The 27,874-nt window shown below is 40.5% G+C and overlaps 1 protein-coding gene across 2 annotated transcripts in view; it reads left to right on the plus strand.

Moving 5' to 3' along the window:
- Positions 1-27,874, plus strand: part of SORCS3 (sortilin related VPS10 domain containing receptor 3) — a 592,870-nt gene that overhangs the window by 306,848 nt on the left and 258,148 nt on the right. For both annotated transcript variants that reach the window (XM_027063020.2, XM_027063019.2), the window contains exon 4: positions 9,098-9,256. In XM_027063020.2, the coding sequence (XP_026918821.1) occupies positions 9,098-9,256 (159 nt within the window). The remainder of the gene's footprint in view (positions 1-9,097; positions 9,257-27,874) is intronic.

The following is a 27,874-nucleotide window of genomic DNA, read 5'->3' on the forward strand; positions in this document are numbered from 1 at the left end:
AGGGCGGAACCTGCTTGGGATTCTCTCTCACCCTTTCTCTTTGCCCCTCCCCTGTTCTCACGTGCTCTCTCTCTCTCTCCCTAAATAAATAAATAAACATTTAGAAAAATAAAATAAAATGTACCCGGAAATGGACCACATCTCAGTACCTCAGTGCTCGCCTTAGCCCGGGCCAACAGCCGCTCCCTCTGGGTCGTTATGGTGGCCTCCACCTGGACTCTGATAATGTTGCTGTTCCCCACCTCCTGGGATCCTCTATGCAACCAGCGTGGCAGCCACAGTGAAAAGATCAAAATATAAACCCTGGCCTATCAGTGCCTTGCTCCGAGCCCACCAGTGCTTTCCAGATCACTTGCGGTAAAGCCAGGGTGCTTCTATCACCCACAGACCCCCTTTCCAACACTGGGCCTCCTTCCCTCTTCGCTAGCTCACTGAACTCCTACAGCCTTTTTCGAATGGCACCTTCCCAGGGAGGCTTTCCCGACCCTCTGCCAAAAGTGCAGCCTCGCTTCTTCTGCACTTTCTGTCTCCTTTCCTGCTTTATTTGGCTCTGAAGGACTTGTCACCATCTGATAAGCTACAGATTTTACTTATTTGTTTGTTTACTATCTATTCTTCTCCCCCTAGCATGTATGCTCCCTGAGGGCAGGGATTCTCATTTGGTTTGATTATTGCTCTAATTCCAGTCTTTATAATCGAGCCTGGCATAAAGACTCAGTAAATAGTGTTTATGTGTTTGTTTGATTGGTTTTAAATTTTCCTCAGCACATTGTTCTATGTCATTTCGTGCCTAATTGTGTATTTTATTTATTTATTTATTTATTTATTTATTTATTTTAAAGTGTATTTATTTATTTTGAGAGAGACAGAGTGAGCATGAGCTGGGGAGGGGCAGAGAGAGAGGGAGAATCCCAAACAGGCTCCCTGCTATCAGTGCAGAGCCTGATGCTGGTCTCAGAATCACAAGATCTGTGAACTGTGAGATCATGACCGGAGCCAAAATCAAGAGTCAGACACTTAACTGACTGAGCCACCAAAGTACCCCTGTATATTTTTACTTCTGTGTTGGTTTTTTTTTAATGTGGTAAGAGGCACATAACATAAAATTTACCATCTTAAACCATTTTTAAGGGTACAGTTCAGTGCTGTTAAATGCATTCACATTGTTGTGCAGCCAGTGTCCAGACTCCTTTCATCTTGCAAAACTAAAAGTCTCTACTCATTAAGCAACTCCTCATTCTCCATTTCCCCCAGCTCCTGGCAGCCATCATTGTACTCCCAGTCTCTGTGAATTTGACTACTCTAGATACCACATGTAAGTGGAATCATATAGTATTTGTCTATTTGTGACTGGCTTATTTCACTTAACGTAACATCCTTGTGTTTCATAATGATGTAGTGTATGTCAGAACTGCTTTCCTTCTTACGACTGGATAATATTTGATTGTGTGTATATGCCACGTTCTGTTTATCCATTCCTCCATCAATGGACATTTGGGTTGCTCCCAGCTTTAGGCTGTTGTGAATAATGCTTTTATGAACATGGGTGTACAAGCATCTCTTTGAGACCTTGCTTCAGTCCTTTTGGGTATATATCCAGAGGTGAAAATGCTAGTTCATCTGAAACTCCACTTTTAATTTTATGAAGAACCACCATACTGTTTATCATGGCGGCTGTACCATTTTACATTCCCACATGCCCACAGTGTGCAAGGGTTCCATTTTCTCCACATCCTCACCAACACCTGTTATTTTCTAGTTTTATTTTCTGTCTGTTTTGATCATAGCTATCCCACTGGGTGTGAGGTGTGGTATCTCATTTGTGGTTTTTATTTGCATTTCCCTAATGATTAGTGATGGTCAGCATCTTTTCATGTACTTTTTGGCCAATTATACACACACACACACACACACACACACATACATATATATTCATACATACATATACATATTTGGGGGGAATGTCTATTCAAGTACTTTGCCCATTTTTTTAATCCAGTTGTTTGTTTTATGTAGTTGAGTTGTTTTTGTGCTTTTTCCTCCCTGATTGGCCTCGATGGCTGTTGCTTTATTGGTGGTGCTTATGTTAAATTCTGAAGGACAAGTAGAAATATGCTTAATACAATGGGTTGGGTAGAAAGATGGGGAGTCTAATCTTGGCAAAGTGAATGGCATGCATAAATGGTAATAGGTGAAAGAGACATGTATATGCATAAATATGCATTGATGTGCATCTGTAAAATGTATATGTAGTTTATATTTTTTTAATATAGGATTTATATGTATATATATGTCTATATACATTATGCATGTATTATGATTAAGGTTTCTCAACAGTACTGTTGACATTTTATGTTGGATAATTATTTGTTGTAGGATGCTGTCCTGTACATTGTGATGTGTTTAGCAACACCTCTGGCCTTAATCACTAGATGCCAGTAACTCCCTCTGCTGCCCCCATTTGTGGTAATTACAGTGTCTTTATACATTGGTAAATGTCCATGGGGGCATCGTGTCCCCCACCCTGCCCCCGTTGAGAGCCACTGATACAAGAGGAGGTGTTGGATGGATGGATGGATGGATAGACAGAAAGACAGAGAGATGGGTAAACGGATGGCAGTGGAGGGGAATGCTGGTATATCGTTATATCATGATTAAAAGCCTTATCTATAACAGGCTCTATTTGTGTATAAGTCAATACTCAACAATATATCAATTACGTCAGTGGTTTAGGGGTCAGCTTAAAGAACATCTTTCTTATATTCTTTGTGAGCTTGTATTGATACTCTTGTTATTTCTTATTGAATACTAACTGTGCTAAGCATCTCCCATTAAGACTCAATTATATAGTAAATTATAGCATTTCTCCTTTTCCATTCAGAGGAGAATCTACTTATCTTCTGAGACCATGTTCAAAGCATTGACCAACAATCTGTTCCTTTGCACTCCTGGGTTCTCTGGCAGAGCGAGAAACTGAGAAACCTTTAGCTTTCACCCATTTTATAGATGGCACACAGACCAGAGGGGATCCAACTGAATGAAATGACATATTCATTGGTGATATTGTAAGACTTGCCAAACAACAGGAAAGGGTGCATTCTGGAAAGAGTTGTGGGGAGGACTGTGACCTCTTCAATACTAATTTTGACTGGTTTAGGCATAAATAAACTTGACAGGCTTTTGAAAGCATAAGACTAAGCACAGCCCCTGCCTGATTCCTGACCTTCACCTGTGTCCTTTGTGATTTGCAAAACCCCATTAAAATTAGGGGTGCTGTTACTCAAATTCCTGAGGAATTTCCTGCAAAAAACATTACAGACAAAAAAAAAATTCTAAATGTTGGTGAACTCTAAACCTTGTCCATTTCTAATCTGAGATATAGACAATTCACATACAGTAAACAGCCAGATCCACAGAGACAGTTATATGAGGTTTTCACCCCTAAGGCAGTGATGTGTTTAATCTTTCATGTGCTGGAGCTTTGCACTGAAGAGAGGAGAGTGGTCATTCATTCAAAGCCACAAATTTAGCAAATTCCCAATTACATACTGATTGGTGTTCATTTTGGCAGTGTTGATATTTGCTAATAAAGTGTTTTTCTTAAAATATTACCAGCAGTATAAAGCGCATGTAAAATAGTTGTTTTTTTTTTTCTCTTTTACCCTTTCATGGTATTCCTAATTGTGGTTAAAAAAAAAAAATACACCTAACGTGAGATCTGCTCTCTTATCAAACTCTTCAAATTGTACAATACACTGTTATTAACTGTAAGCACGGATGTTGTACAGCAGCTTTTTAGAACTTTATCATCTTGCACATCTGAAACTCTTTTCACCGAACAGTAACTCCCCTCTCTCCCTACCACCTATCCGTTTCATCTTCATCCACAAAGCTCAGGAATCATGGGAGCCAAGAGGGAGGCACATAATCCCCAAATTGCTTCAATTTGTCTCCAACCTGCTTGGCATCGCTTCTGACTTAAGTTGTGCTCTTACCCTGGGTGATTTAAAGATGAAGGTTAATGTTTATTTAGCAGTTATGGGCCTGTGCTAAGCTCTTGGAATCATTATCTCATGTAATCCTCTCAACAGCATTGTGAGTTAGATATGATTATTATCTCCTTTTATTTTAAGAATTTATTTATTTATTTATTTATTTATTTATTTATTTATTTAGAGAGCAATGTATTTATTTAGAGCAGCAAGAGAGAATCTCAAGTAGGCTCCACACCGAGCGTGGAGCCCAAAGTGGGACTCGATCCCACAACCGCGAAATCATGAGCTAAAGTCAAGAGTCTGATGCTTAACTGACTGAGCTGCATAGGTGCCCCTATCTCCTGTTAACAGATGAGGTAAAGACTTGGAAAAATTGAGTAATATCCTCATGTTTACATGCAAAGTAGTAGAATGAGAATCTGAACTCAAACCACCTGTCCCCAGAGCCTATACTATTAATAACTCTGCTAAACCACAGTTGAAATACCCTTTTCCCCTTCCAGTACACACATACACCCACTGCAGATCTTATGTTAGGACAAGCTGGATAAAAAATCAAAGCAAAAAGGAAGCAAAAGCAAAATAAAGCAAAACAAAAATCTCCAAGGGAAGCTCTTCTCTGCTCATATTGTCAAAATCTCACAAATGCAGAGCTCACAGACCTTGACTTTTATACCTCTATACATGTAATTAAAAATTAAGGGGCAAGGGTTTTACATTTCTTGATTTCAGTAGTATTGTAACTTGGCCAAGAATCACATGCCTAGTTCAGAAATTCAGACTGCAGACATATTTAATTTGGGTACATTTTTTTAAAACTCTAACTTTAAATATTTTAAGAAAAGGTATGCACCTTCCAAGTTGGCACATTCCACACCACTCCTTGTCTTGCTTTTTTTGCTTCACTCACTTATTTTACCTGATTTTGCCCTCTTATGCATTTGCATTTGAAATCCTTGCTTAGCAGTCAAAATTTGGGTGGATATGGGATGATTTTCTTTACATATGTCATATATTAATATACAATACCCATATTTTGTCTTGAGACAACTTCTGGCGAGGTATTTGCTCTCACGTTATATTTATGTTACTATTATGGTCTCCTTTTTCTTCTTCTTCTTCCTCTTCTTCTTCCTCTTTCCCTTCTTTTTCTCCTCCTCCTCTGCCTCCTCTGCACTGACATATATTTCCTCTTTGTATTTCTACTCATTTAATTCTTCTTGGCTTCTTGGCCAGAGGTGGTATGAGTCACAGGAAGAAAAGGGCTTTCTTGAAGCTACGTTGTTTGTTTGGTTTTTTTTGGTGACTTTCGTAGAGATGCTTAAGAAAAGGATGAATGAAGACTTGTTCCTCTGACTTCTGCTCTTCCGCTGATAAAGATACTAACTTGCTGTGGTTTCAAGGTCCAGGAATGTGTTAGTATTGGGTGCAGGTGGTGGCATTTGAGCCGATCAGAGGAGGCAGTGGGAAAGTTGCTTTCCTCCTCTGAGCCTCTGTTTCCTTATCAATGCAACTGATGATACTTTTGTCACTTGATTTGTGTGAGATTTTGATAAAGTATCTGGTAGTGTGGCCAGTGCAGACTTGAAATCCAGAACATACAGAGCTCTGTTTCCCTTCATCTCATTCTTCTCAGAGGCTAGGACTGAATACAGACACTGGCAGTGATATCAAAGTATATGAAAGCGATTCTGATGAGAATGTCAGAGAAAGGTTGCAATAAAAATGTACGCCTGCCAGTAAAAGCTAAGACCACCACACAGTGTCAATATGCCTTATATATGAATTCATTAGTGCATGTGTGTGCATCCATATATGCAGCATCAATGTATGTGTGAGGGTGTATGTGTACATATATATGCAGCGTTTACGGATTAATGTGTGTGTATGTGTACATGTATGTGCACCTATATATGCAGCATTGATATATGTGTGAGTGTGTATGTGCACACATACATGCAGCATTTGTGTATGGGTTGATGTGTGTGTGCATGTGTGTATGTGTGTGTGCCCATACATATGTAGCATTGATGTATGTGTGAACAGGTATGTGTGCACACATATGCAGCATTTGTGTGTGGATGTGTGTTGATGTGTGTGTGTGTGTGTGTGTGTGTGTGTGTGTGTGCGTGTGCCCAGAAGGAAACTGCTAGGGGAAGAGAATACATTGCACTAGATATTTGATGGTAACCATTATTCAGTAGATAGTAACTCATGGTATATAAAATAAAGTCCATTTATGATGTTGGTCTTATCTTCTAATTAAAATCATAGGCATGAAGCTTCTTTATACCTACATAAAATAAGCAGTTTAATTTCTCTGCACCAGGGGAAAAATGATTTCATTGCCTGTTATGTAGCCCGTCAGCACATGGTGGGAGCAGGGCAGGGCTGCGATGAAAGCCTCATTCTTCCTCAGTGTTTGTCCTCTTAGACTTTGTGAGGAGGATAGATATGTCCTCTGAGGTTTCCTCAAGGGCAGCGGAGGGGTGCTTTTCTCAGTTGCCCCTCCCCCTTCCTGGCCCCAAGGGCAGAGACTCTCTTCTGTCTATGAAAAACCCATCTCAGATCATTTCCCCTGGATTATTCATATAGGAATGGAAAAAATATTATACAGCATCCATTCCCTAAAAATTTGCTGATAACTAGTAATAACTTATTTCAATGAAGCCAAAGCAAATATTTGGGGAAAAGAAAGTAAGCTTGTCTTGGAAGCTGTAAAAGAATAAAAGAGGAAAAGGACTATGGATCTTAGCAGCTGAAGGGATTGAATCTATTTTAAAGCTTACTTTGTAATAGTGATATGTACTATAAGTAGCATTTAAAAAATCCTGCCATTAATAGTTTTATTTGATGAGGTATGGGTATGGGTTTTGGCTTTATTTTGTACTCTGGGCCCTGTGGTTCAGACCGTGGTAAGAAGTAGCCCTAACAACTGGTGAAACTATAGCCAAAGGCAGGAAAATCTTTAAGAGGAAATAAACCCGTTTGCTCATTCAGCAAACATTAGGAACTCAAAGAAGCTAGGTGTAGCTGGATGATAAAGGTCAAAAGGGCTATGCTGCTGCTGCTGAAGCCAGAGACATAAGCAGGGGAGAGTTTGTCAGGCTATTTTAAAGATTTTAGGATATATGGGAAGATCAGTGATAAGTTCATCGAATGGTTTTAAGTAGGGGAATGTCAGAATCAAATAAGTTTTATATAGTACAATTATTGGGGTCACAGTGTACAAAGTAGATTGCTGGTGGGGGCGGGTGGGGGTGGAAAGGGCTATGTGACATCAGTGAGGTTGTCTAGAAGGTCTTACAGTGATGCAGTGCAGAAATTATCACATTTTGGGCTAAGGCAGTTATAATGGGCAAAGAGAGAGAGAGAGACTAGATCTGATTTTAGAGTTAATTAGTAGGTAAAATATACAGGGCTCAAACACAAGTTAATGTTAAGAGGTGAGTAGAAAAGCAGAGTCAAGGCTGAATCTTGGGCTTTTGGCTTTATACTGAATCATTGGTAGAAACAGTAACTGAGTCAGGACACAGTGGGAGATGGGTAGGGCTGGGAGGAGGTACAGTGTGAGGAATGTTGAATTTGAGGTGTTTGTGGACCTTCAGATAGAGCAGTCTGCCAGGAAGCTGAGGCTGAGACGAGAGGAGACCTCAGGTTGAGATTTAATTTATGAGTTGTCCCCAGAAAGATAGCAATAATAATAATTAAAAAAAAAGCTTGGAAGAAGTCCCTGAGGAACGGTGTGTTGAATAAAAACCCTCAACTGAGGGTTGAGGAGTGGTCATATTATAAATTTTTTTTTTAACGTTTATTCATTTCTGACAGAGAGAAAGGGAGTGTGAGCGGGGGAGAAGCAGAGAGAGAGGGAGACAGAATCCGAAGCAGGCTCCAGGCTCTGAGCTGTCAGCAACAGAGCCCAGTGAGGGGCCTGAACTCATGAACTGTGAGATCATGAGCTGAGCCAAAGTCAGAGGCTCAACCAACTAAGCCACCCGGGCGCCCCAAGGAGTGGTCATATTATAGAGATCAGAGAAAGTTGAGTACTCAAAAGAGATGAAAAGGAAGGCTAGATGAGTGTGATGTTACGGAAGCCCTGGAAGAGAACGCTTCAGGGAGGATGGAATTGCGATGGTATCAAAGACTGTTAGGAGTTCCATGATGGGAAAGGTCTGAGTGTCTAAATGTCTGTTGGATTAAATACTGGAAAGTCAGTCACACGTGCAGTGAGGCCAATGTCACTGAGGTACTGTAAGTAGAAGTCAAAGTGCACTGATTGGAGGGAGCTTTTACATACATACTGGAAGATAAATAATAATTATACCTATCCCTTGTCAAGACTATGTGTTCAAGGCCATTTTGGCTTCTTGTGATACTCAATTATTGTTGTGGCAACTGAGGCCTCTAGAGTTAAGTAGGTTTCCAAGTGACCCATTGTGAACAGAGAAGTGTTGAGTTTGAATCTGCTCCTTCTGATGCCAAAGTGTTTTTAGTCTATACCATTCTGTCCATCTGGCTTGGGGAAGACACACTTTCCTGAGCAGCAGTCTTTGCCCCAGGGGCCTTTGGGGATAGGTGCTTTGGAAAATCTCGAAAACAAAGGGATCATTGAGACCACTTAAGTCAATTAAATCACTGAAACAATTCATTCAGAAAGAACAAGACAAGCAGTGGGATAATAAGGGGATCCTTTTCATGATTAAAGGGCAGTAGGAACAATAGCGTGATGAAGAGTGACAGGAATTGAGGGAGGGAGAGGGAGGAAGAGAAATTTGTGACGGTCTCAAGGTCAGGGGACAGAGGACCATAAGAATATGCTCCCACTACTTAAAGGCTGGACATCAAAAATGAAAGTACTTATAAGATGGACATCACAAAACAAAGCCTCATTTGTATGCAGACCTAACCATGCACAATATTCCAGCTCCCTTCAGCAATGAAGGACTAAATCAGGGGGGAAATGCCAATATTTCATAGAGAGACCCACGTGCCCCTTCCTGTGCTGTGATATGCAAGTACAGATGACTTTATATTTATGCTTTAATTTCTTGTAATAGTTCTCTTATGCTAACTCTGTCAGTATTTTCTCCCCTCTCCTTTAGATCATGCTTCTTAGTGATCCTGAAATGGAGAGCAGCTTACTGATCAGCTCAGATGAGGGGGCCACCTATCAGAAGTACCGGCTCACCTTCTACATCCAGAGTCTGCTCTTCCATCCCAAGCAGGAAGACTGGGTGCTGGCCTACAGTCTGGATCAAAAGGTGAACAAACACTGTTTTTATTTGCATCTTGTCACCCAGGTACCACCTGGGGAAAAACGCTTGTTTACTCAGTCCAAATTTTGGAAGGGATTCAATGACATTTCATCATCCATCTGGGTTGATTTTGTCTGCAGCAACGAACTTTCTTTTCTACTCTTCAGTATCAAAATATGCAGGCAGGTGCATTTCACGTATTGGCAGTGCTGTTTATCATTTCATAGGCTGAAGATGATTTTCTCTATAATTTTACTCATTTGACCTTTAAAACAACCCTGTGAAGTAAGTAGGGAATGTGTATTCATAATAATTTGCTGGTGACTATAGTAAACAAAGGTGCAGAAGGGCTGAGGTGTTTGTTCAAGCCTGCCGAGCTAGTCATTGGAAGAGCCGGAGCTCAAATGCGTATTGTCAGATTCCGAGTCTAGGGCATATTCCAGCATACCATGTGGTGTTGATTTGGTAAAATGTGAATATACCATTGCTTGTAGTTTAGCAAAGGAAGGGAAGTCCCAAACATGTCCATTTTGTTGTTTTCTATGAGTACCTTCAAGATATAATGACTCGATAAATCCTCCTCTTCGAGCTCAAGATCCATTTACCCATGTGTGTACTTGACCTTGACTCTCATGTGTCTCGGATGCCTCTTGATTCAACATATTCCAAAAATGAACTTTGCTCTCCCTCCAACATAGCTGGTTCTCTTCCAGTGTTCCCTGATTGTATCCATTTGTTGGCAAAAGGTAGAAACCTGGGAGTTATCCTTCATACTTCCTTGTTGCAAACCTGGTGTCTGTAATCTGTCATTCTTATCTCTATCTCTTAATTCCATGGACCTTTCGATTACCACCACCACTCAAACATGGGTTATATCTGTCATTTGAGCTGTGACCAGAGCCTCTTCCAGTGTGTTTACACTATAACCTGAACAACCTATTTTCCAAATGTAGATCTTAGGATTTCATCATTTTCTCATTGCTCACAGAAAAAAGACCGAAGTCCTTTGTAGGATCTGTTAAGATTTCCTTAGCTGGTCCCTCCTCTGTCTTGACTCAAGGTTATCACTTTCCCTTGAATGGCTTTCTTTCAGTTTGTCACCCCAGCTGTTTCCCTGGCTCCATTTCCTGGGCCTGGAATCTTTTTCCCTGAAATCAACTTTGTCACTGTCAGATCTCAGTTCTAGCATCACTTTCTCAGGACCTCTTCCCTAAACTCCCTGACAAAGTTAAATGCTCCTTGGTGTTGTTTCCCATAATGCTGTATACCCCCCTTCAGAATGCCTGTCACTGTTGAAATTTTACATTGATATATGTGATATTAGGATTATCTATATTCCTCACTAGACTATAAGCTCCAGGAGGGCAGGGCCAGGTTTGGTTTTACTCTCCGATTTAACACCAGTGCTGACACAGTGCCTGGTACTTAATAAGTGCTCAGTAATTTTTGTGAGGTGAACAAATTAGTGGATGAATGCATAAATGCTATGGTAATGAGCCCGCTGTAACTGATCAACTTACACTTAAGAGACTTTAGACTATGCTTCTTTGTATTGCCTTAGTACAGAACCTAGGTACAATGCTTGATGACAAACTGTTATGTAATAATGTTGTGAAATCAATCAGTGAAAGAAAATAGATAATTATCAGCACTGTCTAGCGGAGAGATATCTACAGATTAACCTTAACTGAAATAGCTTTTTCTGTTCTCTCTTAAATCCTGAAACAGTTGCTTCTCTGTATATATTTAAATATGGGATTGTAAATATGAGTGTGTGTGTGTGAGAGAGGGAGAGAGAGATGTCAGCACCTTTAAACAATAATTTCAACATAACCTTTATATGTCTCATTAATGGAGCCTCATGGTGGGTTCCAGGTGCTTAATGCAATCCCCTAAGGACACCCATATGACATTTGCAGAGCAAAAGCCACTGCAAATACATTTCTTTCATGGCATCAAGTGGATATTGTATGAAAGACTTAGCCAAATGTCAGGTAGTCTGTGAGTTTAGATGCTTAGTGTTGCTAGGAATTTCGAAGCTGTATTGAAAAAATAATAATTTATTTGGCTTTGTTAAAGGCTGAATAGTAATTTATCTAGATGATGCTCAGAAATCCGAAACTATGTTTTTATTTATACAGAGACAAACTAGATTAGACCTCTCATGCCAAAAGATTAATAAACCAAATGCAGTGTGCCTTGTGTGTATCTAGAAGGAATATCCTTTAACTCCATCTCCATAGCGCTGTGAACATCTGGGCCATTGCTCAGGAAGTACTCTTGTGGATATAATGTGTTCAAAATACTTTCAGGCTTGGTGGCTGCTTTTTCACTTAGTAAAAATATTTGGAAATGTGGCAGTGGGTGTTGATGGATTTTCCTAATCACGCTGCACATTTCTGGATGTATTATTCCTTAGGTACTCTTTCTTGTTGACATCTTTTGCATAAAGTGGCTGGATGTTCTTCAGGCCCATAAAGTTTCTAACTGGTACCCTGCCATTCTTTTAAATAAATGGTGTGAGGAGGCAGATGATGCCCCTGGCAACATTTGCAGAGCTGGCATAAAACATGTAGCCTCAGTCATCCAGGATGCAGAAGAGTTTTTCTTTATTTTGGAATAATTTATTGGTTTAGAGTCAAGGACAGTGATGCTATGCAGCAGCGGATGAAGAGGCAAGGGGAGTTGAGATTGATATACAAATGTCTTATTTCAGACTGGAGCCTTCTGTGATGTGCGTGCATTGAGGCAGCTGGTTTCTTCTAGAGAAAATGAAAAGTGTTAGTATTAAGGTAACTGCAGCATCAAAGGGAGATGTTTGTGGTGAGGATTGAATCGATGTTTTCATTATTGTGCCTTTGATGAAATGCACTGGCAATTTCTTTAGAATCGGTAAGGCTATCTCGTTACGTTGTATGTATTACAAAAGACCTAATTGAATGATATTTTAAAGGGATAATATCCAGTTGCTTCACCTTCCAAATTGCTACCTCAAAGCTGCAGGAGACTTGCCAGGAGATCTTATTCAGTAAAGGCACTGCAGGAGAATTAAGGAAATACCTTCTGGATAGGACAAAATTGTAGCTAGAAATTGAGACATGAATATAACAACATGTTAGTTGAGATGCTGGATGGTAGGTTGTGAGCCAGCTAGGAAATGTTGTACTAGGAACTGTACTGGTTCAAGGCCAGGTTGTGGGAGATCACCCACTTCCAAAGTTGCAAAGGGGTGGCGAGGTAGCGACAAATGCACCTTGTACTTGACCATGGGCCATGGGCCATGACTCTCCAATTTTGATGTGTCATGATGTAGCAGAGTTATTTCTGTTTCCTGTTCAGCTGGACCTGGACTTTTGACCAATTTCTTCTGTTCTGGCCATCCCAGGAGCTTCCCAGTTCCTATGGCAGCTCTTCTTTTGCCCCACAGACAAAAGAAGAGATGACTTTATAAGAATGGAGATTCTTATAAATGGAGATGACTTTATAAGAATCCCGTGATTAAAAAACAACCAGCAAACATGATAGGTTATGGCTGATTAAATTGGAATAAGAGAACAGCTACTCTCTCCTCCCCTCCCCCTCCCCAGTATTTCCTCTCCTCTCCCCTCCCCTCCCCTCCCCTCTCCTCTCCTCTCCTCTCTTCTCGCCTCTCCTCGCCTCGCCTCGCCTCTCCTCGCCTCTCCTCGCCTCTCCTCGCCTCTCCTCGCCTCTCCTCTCCTCGCCTCTCCTCTTCTCTCTTCCCCTCCCCTCCCCTCCCCTCCCCTCTCCTCCCCTCTCCTCTCCTCTCCTCTTCTCTCTTTCCCTCCCCTCCCCTCCCCTCCCCTCTCCTCCCCACCTCTCTCCTCCCCACCCCTCTCCTCTCCTCTCCTCTCCTCGCCTCGCCTCTCCTCTCCTCTCCTCTCCTCTCCTCTCCTCTTCTCTCTTCCCCTCCCCTCCCCTCTCCTCCCCTCTCCTCTCCTCTCCTCTTCTCTCTTTCCCTCCCCTCCCCTCCCCTCCCCTCTCCTCCCCACCTCTCTCCTCCCCACCCCTCTCCTCTCCTCTCCTCTCCTCTCCTCTCCTCTCCTCTCCTCTCCTCTCCTCTCCCCTCCCCTCCCCTCCCCTCCCCTCCCCTCCCCTCTCCTCTCTTCTCCTCTTCTCTCTTTCCCTCCCCTCCCCTCCCCTCCCCTCTCCTCCCCACCTCTCTCCTCCCCACCCCTCTCCTCTCCTCTCCTCTCCTCTCCTCTCCTCTCCTCTCCTCTCCTCTCCTCTCCTCTCCCCTCCCCTCCCCTCCCCTCCCCTCCCCTCCCCTCCTCTCTCCTCTCTCCTCTCCTCCCCTCCCCTCTCCTCTCCTCTCCTCCCCTCTCCCCTCCCCTGTCCCCTCCCTTTTCCCTTCCCCTCCCCAAATCAAAGCCCTAGAATGTCTTTTGAGGGCTGTGTATTTAGGAGTCAGGATTCTCTTTTGTTTCCACCAGTCTATGTCCTCATTGATGACTGAAACTACATTGTGATGTTTTAGATTAGCTGGAGGGCTCAATAATATTATTAAAACAGATTTTAAAAAAAGACTTGAAGACAGGTTTTGAGGATATTGCAGCCCTCTGAATGGATAGATGTTCTCATTGCTGTAGAAATCTGGATTTTTAAGCATTCCTCATTTTGACAAGAGACTTGGTGTAGTTTTTTTTTTTTTGGTTGTTATTTGTTTTGTTTTGTTTTTAATGGGCACATGCTCATGTATTTACAGATGCATACATCCTGGCACAGGGGTCTTCCACAAGAGACAGAGTTGAAAACAGCTATTTTTTTTTTTTCTGTGGGAGAGGCAGAGTTACACAACTCTCTATTATCATTTATCTACTTGGCAAAATGAAACATTAACAAATACAACTGGCTTTGGAGACCAGAGATGAGGAGCTCCATGGGATTTCAGACTCTGTTGTTTTTCAGACACTTCTGAGCTAGACTGGTCTAGAATTGCCAGTCATTTCCATTTAAAAACCACTTTCTGAAATGCTAGCGCACATAATGCAGGCTTGCTGTTATAGTAGTTGGGGGGTGTGGACTGCTATGTTTTTTTTTGTTTGTTTGTTTTGGGTTTTTTTTGATCACCTGCTACCAGACAAGTTCAATAGTAGCTGACAGATTGACAAGCTGGTTAAGGAGCTGATGCAGTTTTGGTCATGGTCACTGGCAAAACAGAGTCCACAGTTGAAGAGGTGATGGTTGTTCCATGCAGGCTTTACTGGTTGGTGGACTCTATCTGGGGCTGCATGAACAGGGCACTGGTGAATTAGAGCATCTGGTGTGTGGAGGAACTGAAAATTCAAAAAGGAAGTTTAAACCTGTACTTCTGGAATGCTGGATACAAATGATGCTGTTCCTTTCATTTGTATTCTCCTGTAAACCCTCAGATTAGAAATGTAATTGTATTCAGAGCTCCAGGATTAGCAGGTGATGACAACTTTCCTCAGTAGCCATTGGCAGAAAAAGGGTTTATATCTCCCCACCTGGTGGGGATAAAGCTGCTGGGGATTAACTAGGGATGACCATGGTTTTGAAGCGTATCCTCCAGGGAACGAGAGTACTACTGAAGGGCACCTTCTATTTCAAGAAAAACATTGCAATTTCATTAGGTCTCTTCCATGCCTATAAAACCATTTGTGTATCATTTAAGAGAACAACAGTCCAGAGCTCCACTCACCTATGGCAAACTGATCGTGCTCTTGGAGATATCTTGTGGGTATAGTGGGGAGGTGCTGTCTCCATCGCCATAGAAACACCAGTTTCCATGAGGCTATTTCATGTAGGTGAAAACAAAACAGTGGACCAAGAATGGCCCTATTTTTTTTTTTATTAAGAAGATGGAACAACCTGTGTGTTATTCAAATATTACCACTAATCTATCTGAACTGAGCTCTGAATGACACAACTGGTTGAGTGTACAATATTAACTTGTATCCGGTGAGGGTCACACAGTAAAAATCTCTACCCATGGCAACTTTGCTCATGAGAACATTAGCTCAAAAGAACAATATACCATAAAATTATGGATCTCATGGCCTTTGTCTTCCCAAACCTGCTTTTCTGTATCAAGTTCCAGAGTTTCTGTGCTTTGCCTCTACATTCTAGGTGTCCATTTTGGTAAGCTGACACATTTCTGTCAGGGAAGAGAATATGAATATTTGCCAAAATAATTGATGGGAGATGCAGCATATATGTGTATTAAGTAGGGTACTCAGGGACCTTTTCCCACCATCTTCCCAAAGCAGTTCTGCTCTCATGGTAGAAATTCAGCCAAGACAGTATCTCAGCAAAGGAGGTGACTGCAGCCACAGGTGGGAAGGAGGTGGAGCAGCTCACAGCCTTCTCTGGATTCTTCCACCCGTTTCCTGTATGCAGTGACCATGTCTTCATGTACGCACTGGTCCTTTGTGTTCACACTGCTGCCTAGTGTCCCCAACTCTGACCCTTTGCCTAATTCTGACCCTAGGTCTCCAGTATTCCAGTTGGACTCAGGAATTCTTTAGCTTGCCCCTTCCTTGGCACGCCTCTCTAGACTTAGGAACTTATCTACCTGACCTGACCATACCTTCTATCCTGCTTCCATTCTCTGCCGCCATCTTGACCAGTCATACTGGTATGACAGTGCCTGGCCTTTCATTTATTTATTTATTTATTTATTTTTAATTATTTTTAAATGTATTTATTGTTTAATTTACATCTAGGTGAGCATATAGTGCAACAATGATTTCAGGAGTAGATTCCTTAATGCCCCTTGCCCATTTAGCCCACCCCCCGACTCCAGCAACCTTCTGTTTCTTCTCTATATTTAAGAGTGTCTTACGTTTTGTCCCCTTCCTTGTTTTTCTATTTTTTTTGCTGCCCTTCCCTGATGTTCATCTGTTTAGTATCTTAAATTCCTCTTATGAGTGAAGTCATATGATCTTGTCTTTCTCTAATTTCGCTTAGCTTAATACCCTCTAGTTCTATCCATGTAGTTGCAAATGGCAAGATTTCATTCTTTTTGATTGCCAAGTAATACTCCACTGTATGTACATATGTACGTACATACGTACGTATGTACATGTATGTATGTATATATATACACACATATATACACACACACACACACACACATATATATATATATATATATATATATATGCACACACACACACACATACCACATCTTCTTTATCAATTCATCTGTCGATGGACATTTGGGCTCTTTCCATACTTTGGCTATTGTTGCTAGCGCTGCTATAAACAGTGGGATGCATGTGCCCCATTGAAACAGCACACCTGTATCCTTGGGTAAATATCTAGTAGTGAAATTGCTGGGTCATAGGGTAGTTCTATTTTTAATTTTTTCAGGAACCTCCATACTGTTTTCTGGAGTGGCTGCATCAGTTTGCATTCCCACCAGCAGGGTAAAAGGGATCCTCTTTCTCCTCATCCTCGCCAACATCTGTTGTTGCCTGAGCTGTTAATGTTAGCCATTCTGACAGGTGTGCAGTGATATCTCACTGTGATTTTGATTTGTATTTCTCTGATGATAAGTGATGTTGAACATTTTTTCATGTGTCAGCCATCTGGATGTCTTCTTTGGAGAAGTGTCTATTCATGTCTTTTGCCCATTTCTTCACTGGATTATTTGTTTTTTGGGTGTTGAGTTTGATAAGTTCTTTGTAGATTTTGGATACTAACCCTTTGTCTGATATGTCATTTGCAAATATCTTCTCCCATTCTGTCAGTTGCCTTTTAGTTTTGCTGATTTTTTTCTTTGCTGTGAAGAAGCTTTCTATTTTGATGAGGTCCCAATAGTTCATTTTTGCTTTTGTTTCCCTTGCCTCCAGAGACATATTGAGTAAGAAGTTGCTGTGGTCAAGGTCAAAGAGGCTGATCCCTGCTTTCTCCTCGAGGATTTTGATGGCTTCCTGTCTTACATTTAGGTCTTTCATCAATTTTGAGTTATTTTTGTGTATGCATCTGGCCTTTTAAAGTCAGAGTCAGTCTTGGGGTTCCTGGGTAGCTCAGTTGGTTAAGTGTCCAACTTCAGCTCAAGTCATGATATTGCAGTTTGTGAGTTTGGGCCCCATGTCTGTGCTCACAGCTCAGAGCCTGGAGCCTGCTTCGGATTCTGTGTCTCCTTCTCTTTCTGCCCCTTGCCCACTCACATTCTCTCTCTCTCTCTCACTCTCTCTCTCAAAAATAAATAAACATTAAAAGAATTAAAATAAAGTCAGAGTCAGTCTTTAATCCTTTTCACTCAAGTTATAGCGTATATATAGGAAAGTTTACATCTCATGAGCTTGATGAATTTTTATAAACTGAATTCACCTATGAAACTAGCACCCTGATTAAGGAGCAAATGACTAGCTTTCCAGAATCCCCCTTGTGCTCTGTGCAATCATTATGTTCCACCCCCAGTGGGGTCACCATCGATCAGGGTTGTTTTTAATGTCATGCAGATGATTTCTGGATAAGGTGGTGAAGGAATAGACACAGATAAATTCCTTGGAAGGAAAGTTAGAAGACAGCAGGTGAGGGAAGTGATAGAGAAGGAGAATTTAAAAAAAACTTAAACTATAAACCAAAGGCAATAATTCATTGATGTTGAATGAGCCTGATCCATCCAGAGCGTTTGTAAGGAAACTTTCAAAAAATGCCCGTTTACAATTAATTTCACAGGTTTCATTTTTAAAAATGTGTGTCTTTCTATGCCATAAGAACAATACCCTGTGTTGGCAAAGTTGTGATGAAACCCATATTCTGACATGATATTGATGGTCATGTGAATGAGTTTGCCTTCCTGGAAGACATCTTGGTGATGTGTATCAGAAGATGTACACCTATTCATAATTATAATCCAATGATTAACTTATTCCAGTTCTGAGACTAACAAGAGAATAACACTAAATACCACAAAGCTTTAGGTATGATGGTTTATCAAAGTCATTCATAATGGGGAAAACTGCATGGAAACTCATTCAATGGCCAACATTAAGAGACTTTACATCATGGTCCATACATTTGACAGAATATTACACAGCCATCAAAATGGTGGTTCTGATGACCATGTAGCAGCATGGATATGCATTAATTCCTATTTAATACGTCTACATGTCAAATGAATTCATATACGTATGCATTCATGCATAAGAAATGTTAAGTAAAGTTGTGTTATTTGAATGCAGATAGGCAAAAGATAAAATAAGATAAAGGGAAGAAGAAAGGAAGCAAAGAGGGAGGGGAGAAGAAACATTTTTAAAGGAAGGAAGGAAATATTCCCAAATATTTCCTGGGGTCTCTCAAGATGATGGAATTCTGTTTTCCATGCCGTTTGTCTTTTAAATTTTCCATTATTTTGTTAGATTACTTTTCTAATTAAGAAAAATTTTTGAAGCTATTCTTAAATAGCTTATGTTAAGTCCTAGTTCTAAAGCAGTGCTCTTAAGAAACATTTTAGGTGTGAAAATGGTCATTTTAGATAAAATATTTCAAATCATTGTTTAAATACCTTTTGAAGAGGCAGGGTGGTATAGAGGAAAATTTCCTTGTACTAGGAGTACATTGAGTCTAAGGTTTCTCTTTTCTTCAGCGTTGCTTTTCACTCTGGTCCCTTTTAAACTGTGAAACTCTAGAAATTATGTTTTTTACTCCTAACAGAAAGTATACTCTTGTTGGATATAACCTCAATCTATATTATTTACAACTCAGTGATAGATATAGGTCTTATTATTTAGAAGCATCCACTATAGATAGACGTTAAGGAAGTGATTTATTCTGGTAGTTTTTCAGATGAATTTTGTGACTATACCCGAAAATTGAATTAGTGTTTGGTTATTTGATTTGACAGCTGTAATGGAAACAAATACTCTGGAGCCAAGGGGTGTAGACATATGCAGTGAATTAAGGTTTGTGCTGAGTAACTCTTACATGCCCATGCTGTGTTATTTAATATTGGACATATAGGTTCTTCTCAGAAATGGAGATATATGTCTTTGAGTATTTTCTGTGTATGGGCAGTGACAGGTGCTTTTATGTACATTATATTGAATTCTCATAGGAGTCTGCAAGGTGGATAGTGTTAATTCCAAGTTATAGGTGAGCGTATATCTCTTAAGAGCAAGCAGTGTTAATTTGCTCAAGGTCACATAGCCAGTGAGGGGCCTGGCCCTCTCTCTATTCTAGGCCTTCCTGAGATCTCCCATTAGGACCCACCACCGCACCTCACTCTCCCTAGTGGATAGACAGACTTAACTACCACATCTGGGCAGAAATTCATATGGGCCACTTCATACTGAATCCCAGTCCCAGAGAGCACTGTAATAATGAGACAACACAATTGGCCATGCCAAGACCAGACGTTTGGAAGCATCCAGTGGTTCCTCTGTCACATCCCTCAGCTGATGGCACTTTCCAAGATGAGATCCTGAGGCCGGAAGCCATCAAACCTGCTTACTGATGTTAGGCCATAGGACTAATTAATTTTGCCTCAAGCAGAAAATAAACAAGGCAGTAGTGGTTTTTTTCAGGTTTTGTCCATTTTTACTCACTTTTCCTGTTAATTTGTTCCAACATGTGGGTTAATATGTAGATTAAACCAAAGAGTTTGCCATTTAAATAGGTAATACTATGATTTGAAGTTTTTTAAGGAAGTTTATGAAGACAACATCTTTAATATGGTAATGAAGATAGAAGTTGAAATCATTTAACTTCATTTACAAATCATGAATATGTATTATGCTTTAAATGAAAAGAAGGGCTAAAACAGATATAGTGTTTGTTCAATTTACTAAAGAGAAGACAATTTGTCAAGATTTTTTTCCCCAAAACTCAAGCAATATGCAAATGTAGGAAAATCAGACCCCCATGTTAATTCCATGGCATGATGAATATTTTTATAATCCTAATTAGTACCAGTCATTTAGTCTAGCAATTTCCCCCAATCTAGCCAATTTGAAATTAAAATAGATGCCTTGATTACAAAACTCATTAGCACAGAAGCACCCTTCTCACTAACCAGTTCATTTAAAATGCACAAACTGAATGAAGTGTGGAACACTTGTGTTGTCAATTGGCATAAGTGAAGTGAGTCTTAATTGGAAGCATTGTGAAGTATTTGTATTGCTGCATGTTTCATTGCAGTATAATATATCATTCATTAAATGTAACAAAAGCAACTTTTAAATGGTTTAATTAAGCGGAGTTGGTGCACTTGGTAATTTTTATAAAGTCGAATGTCACAATTGTTTGCATTTGAAGTCCTGATGGGTATTAATGTCAGGAAGACGAGGTCTGACTCTGCATTTATCACTCCGATTATGTGAAAAATGGCAGGTTTAATGTGAGAGGAGAAAATTAAATTCTAGAACATTGACTTCTTACTTAAAAGTACCCACATGCGTATTGTCCTCATGCATGTGGATGTGGAAGCCCCAGAAGTGCCTGACTTCTGGCTGGGAATGGAGAAGAAGGGCTGAGGACTGGGAGTGAAATGGAAGGAGCAAATAACAGTTGGAGATTTTTCTTTTTGTCATTTCTTTTTTAATTTTCTTTTTTAATCAAGGGAGGAAGTAGTAGGTGGAGAGAAACTCTATCCAATATATTTTCATCTGCTCAAAAGAGCAATAGAGATGTGTGGCAGTGCAGATTGATGTTCTGTCTAAGCCAAATGTGGTGGGAGTGGGGGAGGAGGGGGAAACTGGCTCCAGACCAGGGAAATGCTAGAAACAGGGACTCTATAGAAAGTCCTGAGCTGGAGCCAGTTAGCAAAGAGTTCGAGACTGGTTTTTGTGTAGAAGTTAACGGAGTGAGTTGCAATAATGGCGGTTCTGGATGCATAAGGTATATGACAAGCACAGAAGCCACTGTGCTGTTGATGTTTATTCTCTGTGTGTTCCAGATGTCAGCTGTTACCTAATGTTTCTGGACTGTTTCAACCCCACATCCGTGAGGATGCAAAACTCAGCCATGTCACTGGTTTCCATGAGAAATATAATTTTCACAGACACGGTTGATGTCCTGCCCATATGCATTTGGTATTTCCACTGTAGTGTGCTCCTGCTGACTTCCTAGGGCTAGGATTTGCATTTCTTTGCTGGAAGTCACTCTCCAAACCCTTTAGAGGCTACCCCACTCCTCTGCACAGGACCCAGTAGAAGTGCCAGGGAGGTAACATGTGGGAGCAGTCCTCAGCCAGTGACCAACAGAATTTGATATATATGTACTCTGGTTCCCTCATTTCTCCTGTGGGACAACTCTGAGGCATGTATTTATTATATACTTTTTCCCCCAGAATTTCCCATTGTAGTTAAGTTGTGGTTGCCCACAGAGTTAGCTGGGTTTATAATATACCGTATATTAAGTGCCTTCCATTGCCTGGGTTGCTTCTCTATTCCTACACCATCTCCCAAGGAAACTACTTAATTCTTGTGTCAGTGACTGCTCCTGGGGAACAGTAACCAACTATGCCAAGCATTTTGTGATTAGGTGGTGGTAGCTGAATTACGGTGTCAAGGACAGGAGTCATAACTCATAGGTTTTCACTTGGGAAAGCCCCTTTAACATCTCTGTGTCCCTAGTCTCTCCTGGGTCATGCCACCCTCTGGTTTTCCTCACTCTTGTAAGCTCATTGATGTTCCCTCCCCCAAAGATGTCTACCTCCGAATCCCTAGAACCTGTGAATTTGTTTTCCTACCGGGCAAGAGGGGCTGGGCAGATGCTATTCAGTTAAAGATCCTGAGATGGAGACAATATCCTGGATTACCCAGGTGAGTCCAGTGAAATCACATGGGTTCTTATAAGGGGGAAGAAGAAAAGAAGAGTTGAAGAAATATGACAATGGAAACAGAAGTTGGAATGATACTCTTTGAACATGGCATCATGAGGGCAGGGAATGCAGGTGGCCTCTAGAAGCTGGAAAAGACAAGGAAATGGATTCTCCCCTAAAGCCTCTGAAAGGAATTGCAGTCATGTGGATACCTTGATTTTTCACCCGAGATTGATTTCAAATTTCAGATTTCCAGGAAATATTCTAATTTATATTCTACAAATTCCATAAATTATATTTACATTTATAAATTAAATTTGTGTTCTATTAATTGTATAAAAAATAATAAATTTGTGTTGTCTTTAGCCACTAAATTTGCGGTAATTCGTTACAGCATTGATAGGAAACTAATATCCTCACTAACCCTTCCTGTGGCATTTACAGGTCTTCTGTCCCCACAGCAGACAAAATCCTCAGCTTGTCTGCACCTCCACCCAGACTCAGGCCATCCAGGCTATACTTTTGACTCCTCTTTACATTGATCCGTGAAGTCCTGAAGTAATTAAGAGGTCCTCCTGAGAGGCATTCTGGTGAAAAAAAAAAGTTCTCTGTCTTGTCACATATTATTATTTTGCTAGGCCTGTCCCAATAGAAACTGTCTCACAGTTCTGGAAGGTAGAAGTCTGAGATCAAGATGTCAGTAGGATTTGTTTCTTCTGAGGGACTTCTCCTTGGCTTATAGATGGCCATCTTCTCCCGGTATCTTCACATGGTCTTCCCTCTGTGTGTATCTATGTCCTAATCTCCTCTGCTTAAAATGAGACTAGTCATAGTGCATTAAGGCCCACTCTGATGACCTCATTTTAACTTAACTAACTCTTTAAATACCCTGTCTCAAATTCAGTTACATCCTGAGGTACTGGGGTGAGGACTTCAGCATATGGATTTGGAGGGGACATAGTCAGCCCATAACTTATATTCATGTCAAGGTTGCTGAGTGATGGACGTCTTATTGAGATATGGGTCTCTATGGCCCTGTGGAGGGGAGAGTAGGAGTCTCTTCCTACTTTGTAGCCTGAGATGTTCTTGAGGTGTATGGAATGGAACTAACAACCACCAGGAAGATTTTACAATGGGGGTGGGAGGTAAGAAGTGAGGGTGGGACTTATCCCTAAGATGTAAATCAGATCCTCATGAGAGGTCCTGACGTTGGTCAGGAAGGTTTCAAACTGATCTTTGGCCTTGACCCTAGATAAGGTTAGGAAATCATGGAGGCACAACAGAAAATATGGTGCCCAGGCCAAGGAGACCACTGAGGAGAACTTTGAGGGAATAGAGTCTGAAAGAAGTCAGAGATGGTAACTTATTCTTTAGAATCATGGCTATGTGCTTGTATAAGCTAGATTTGTTTAGTTTGGTTTTATTTTGGTATTTTATTTTTGTTCTTTCTTTGCACATTAAAATGTCAGTAGATCTCAGATGTGCCAGAAGTTATAGAAAGAGGTTTGGTTGACCTTAATCTTCCTCTTCCTTCTCCTCCTCCTCTTCCTCCTCCTCCTCCTCTTCCTCCTCTTCCTCCTCTTCTTCCTCCTCCTCTTCCTCCTCCTCCTCCTCCTTCTTCTTTGAGTACAGTTGACATACAATATTGCATTCATCTCAGGTGTACAACTTAGTGATTTGACAGATTTATATATTATGCCATGTTCACCACAACTGTAGCTACCATCTGTCCTATCACATAGCTATTACAATGTCATTGACCGTATTCTTTATGCTGTGTTTTTATTTCCATTACTTACTTGTTTCATAACTGGAGGCCTGTATCTCCCTCTCCTCTTCACGTATTTTACCCAACTCCCTACCCCCTCCCCTCTGGCAACCACCAGTTTGTTCTTAAAATTTATCTTTGGCTTCCCTGTAGTTTGGAGGATAAATTTAACTTAGCACATAGACCATGGTAGTTTGGATCCTGTCTAACTTCCTACCCCCCCCCCCCTTTCTATGCACTCCCTTAATTCATGCAACAGAGAACGTATCCTCCTGTTTCACACCAGAGTGTGAAACTCTGGCACTTATCTCTGGGAGTCCTTTCCCCCCTTTTCATCTAGCTAGTCCTAAAACTCAGTGCAAATATGGCTTTCTAGAGAAAGCTTTCCCTGGGCAAGATTATCTGTGGAAACATAACTCAAGTTATCTAGATTTTTTAGAAAAATCTGGAAAGAAGCGATTCATTTTAGCATATGGAAAGCTTTTTATTTTATAATTTTTTATTTTATAAGCACCTAAGGGATGGGAGGACCAACGTTTTTCTCCATGTTTACGACAGCGAATGATCTTAAATTGTTCCTGGACAAGAGATAAGTAATATTTGGATTAAGGTAATAATTGTGGCATTGAAAAGAAAGGGGACCAATTATAGAGTGATTTGACAATAGAAGTAGACTTTGTGACTGTGTAAAGTCACAGGAAGGAAGAGTGCCTGATAACTCTGACCATGACAAGAGCCAAAAGGACACTATTGATCTGATAGTCTGATTGCCTGAAAAAATATCTAAGGCCAAGGGCGGTGCCCATAGCATATTTCTTTCCTGACAAAGAAAATGCCAGTTTCTCAAAAGCGCAGAGTGGTAGAGGGGAGGTCCTGGTTGGCATTGCCGCCAAGATGTACCATGGAGGGGATAATGACCTTCCTTTGTGGTCGCTTTTCCCGTTAGCTGCTTTTCTGACATTTTGCCCCATTGTCTCCCTTGGCTGCTCTGAGTGCCTGAGGCAGTAGCCAGCTGTAGCTAAGTTATTGAAACAAGGCTTTTTAAAATGGAGACTTTTTAATTTAAAGTGCGTGGTAGAGATACCAGAGGTTGTAATCTAGAAGCTTTGTAATAGGCAGCTGGGGAATGAGCGAGGGGAAAAAAAAAAGGATATATTAACTTTCCTTTCTTCAAATACTGTTGTACTAATATTGAGCTTGAATGTTTTCATAATGAAGATGTGGGAAGGTGGCTGAGGAATCCACTCTCCCGCGTCTATCAGCCTGGATGGTCTCTGAAACCTTCTAGCCCAGAGGTTCCAACTCCCAAAGGGAGCTTTTGAGTTTCACTGGTAGATCATGACTTGTGATATGATCTGTCTGCCCTTAGGTTTATACAATCTCTTTCCCTTTTTTTGATGCTGAATATGCCATTTTAATAATCAGATAGAAAGCTGATACTCGTGTAATGTCTACTAGTGGTATCACACCATCAGTCGTTTAAAAATAACTGAAAAGTATGCCATGGTGTTTGTCTTTTTTCCTCCCAAGTATCTTATTAGCAGACCAGAGTCTAACAAATCCTGACAGATTCATGTTTTAAACTATTGGAAACCATTTTTTTCCCAGGTGAATATTGATAAAATAAACGGAAAAATGAAAAGCATAGAGAGCAAAAAGGATTTCTTTGCTTGAAGTGTATGTCATTAAAAGTGTCAATAACCTGTGCTTTGCCACACAGATACCAGGTCAAGGATATTATATTCAACAAATATTTACTGAGAACTTAGAATGTACCAGGGCTGAGGGATTCACTAATGAAGGCTACTGATACGAGTTCTGCTGTCATGGAAAGAGAAGCACTGATCATATAAGTAATTGATGGCAATTATGATAAGTGCTACAAAATGGAAGTATTGGTAACTATGAGAGCATACATTGGGGAGAAGGTCTGACCTGTCCTCAAAATGTTTGATATAATTACTGTGTTCAAAGAGTTAAGATATACTTTGGAAATTAAACATTTTTAAGTGCTCATAAACATTATTGAAAATAATCTAAGGTCACTGTATGAGTTGCCTTCAGATTTCTGTAAAAACCTTATCGAGGTATAATTGGCATTCAGGAACTACTCAGGTTAAAGCATACACATTGGATAAGTGTTGACATAAATATACCCACACAGCCATAATGATAGTCAAGAAAATTTGCATATCCATCACCCCCCTCCCCCCACTCCAAAGTTTCCTTGTCCTCCTTTATAATTCCTTCCTCCCTCCTTTCTTCATTTCCCCACTGTCACCATAGTCACAGTTGGGGATTTGCTTACTGTCACTATACAATAGTTGGCATTCTGTAGCATTTTTGTAAAAAGGCATCTTATATCCTCAGTTTTTTGAGTGGCTTTTTAAATTTCTCATAATTATTTTGAAGTTCATCCATATTGTTGTGTGTATGAGTCGTTATTGATTTATCTATGTATCTATTTACCTCCTTGCTGGGTGGCATTCCATTTTATGGATATACCAAAATCGGTTTATTCATTTGCCCATGAATGGACATTTGGTTTGAATCTGAGTTTTGGCTACTACAGATAGAGCTGCCAGGGCCATTCCTGTACAAGCTTTCACATGGATATATGCTTTTATTTCTGTTGGGTAGATACCTAGTGGCAAAATGGCTGAATCATACGGTAGATGTGGCTTCGCAATTTTAAGAAAATGACAAACGATATTCTAAAGTTGTTGTACCATTTTACATTTCCATGAGGAGCACGTGAGACTTGCAGTTGCTTCATATCCTTATTAACACTTGTTATGGTTGTCGGTCTTTTCAGTTTCAGCCTAGGTTCTACGAGGCGCGTCGTGGTATCTCTCTGTGACAGTAGTTTTCATTCTGTTGGTAACTTTGCTGTTGTGACATCTTTCCACGTGCTTGTTTACTATCTGTATATTTTCTTTGGTGAAGTCTCTGGCAAAAATATGTTGCCCATTAAAAAATTGGGTCGCTTTTGTTTTTTTTTGAGTGTTGAAAGCCCTTCTGCATTCTGGATGAAAGTCCTTTATCATAGTAAAACCTTGGATTGCAAGTAACTTGTTCTGTGAGTGCTCCACAAAATGTGCGAACATTTCTAATAAATTTTTACTTGATAAAGGAGTGATGTCTTGCAATACGAGTGGTACAGGATGCTGAATGTCACAAGATCACATCCGAGCTTTCTTTTGCTGCAGAGGGGGAGGAGGAAAAGGCAGAGGAATCCTTCACTTCAAATGAGATTAGGGAGATGTGTAAAATTTTGGAAACAGTGCAAAATTTTGTAGAAAAGCACCACCTGAATGACGCTGTAGCAGTGGGGACGATGAATCTGTTTAATGACAATACCACGAAATCCTCAAAAGGAGGCAAAAGCAAGTGTCATTGGATAGGTTCCTTGTTAAAGTTGTACAAAAAGAAGATTCCATTGAGCCAATAGATGGCACTGATTCTGTTAGTGATAGTGAAAGTGGTCCTACACAACATACCTCCTCTCTCTTGTCTCCTTCACACCACCCAGGAAGGTTTTCAAAGGTAGGTGCAGGTTAATTTGTTTATTTTTCTTTATATTTTATATATTTTTTAATTATTTTGTATTATATGACAGGATTGTAATCATTTTTTTTAATGCTTATTTATTTTTGAGACAATGTGAGAGACAGAGTGCAAGCCATGGAGGGGCAGACAGAGGGAGACACAGAATCATAAGTGGGCTCCAGGCTCTGAGCTGTCAGCCCAGAGCTCGACGCAGGGCTCAAACTCACGAACCATGAGATCATGACCTGAGCCAAAGTCGGACGCTTAACCGACTGAGCCACTCAGGCACCCCTGTAATCATTTTTCTATGAATATTTTTGGGTTGTGGTTTGAATCGTCTGATTTTCCATTATTTCTTATGGGGAAATTCACTTTGATATATAAGTGCTTTGGATTACAAGCATGTTTCTGGAATGAATTATGCTCACAAACCAAGGTTTTACTGTATGTGGTTTGCAGATATTTTCTCCATAGCTTATTTTTTTTAATTTTATTTTTTAATGTTTATTTATTTTTGAGACAGAGAGAGACAGAGCATGAATGGGGGAGGGTC

This window comes from Acinonyx jubatus, chromosome D2 (genome assembly GCF_027475565.1).
Source record: "Acinonyx jubatus isolate Ajub_Pintada_27869175 chromosome D2, VMU_Ajub_asm_v1.0, whole genome shotgun sequence".
Lineage (NCBI taxonomy): Eukaryota > Metazoa > Chordata > Mammalia > Carnivora > Felidae > Acinonyx > Acinonyx jubatus.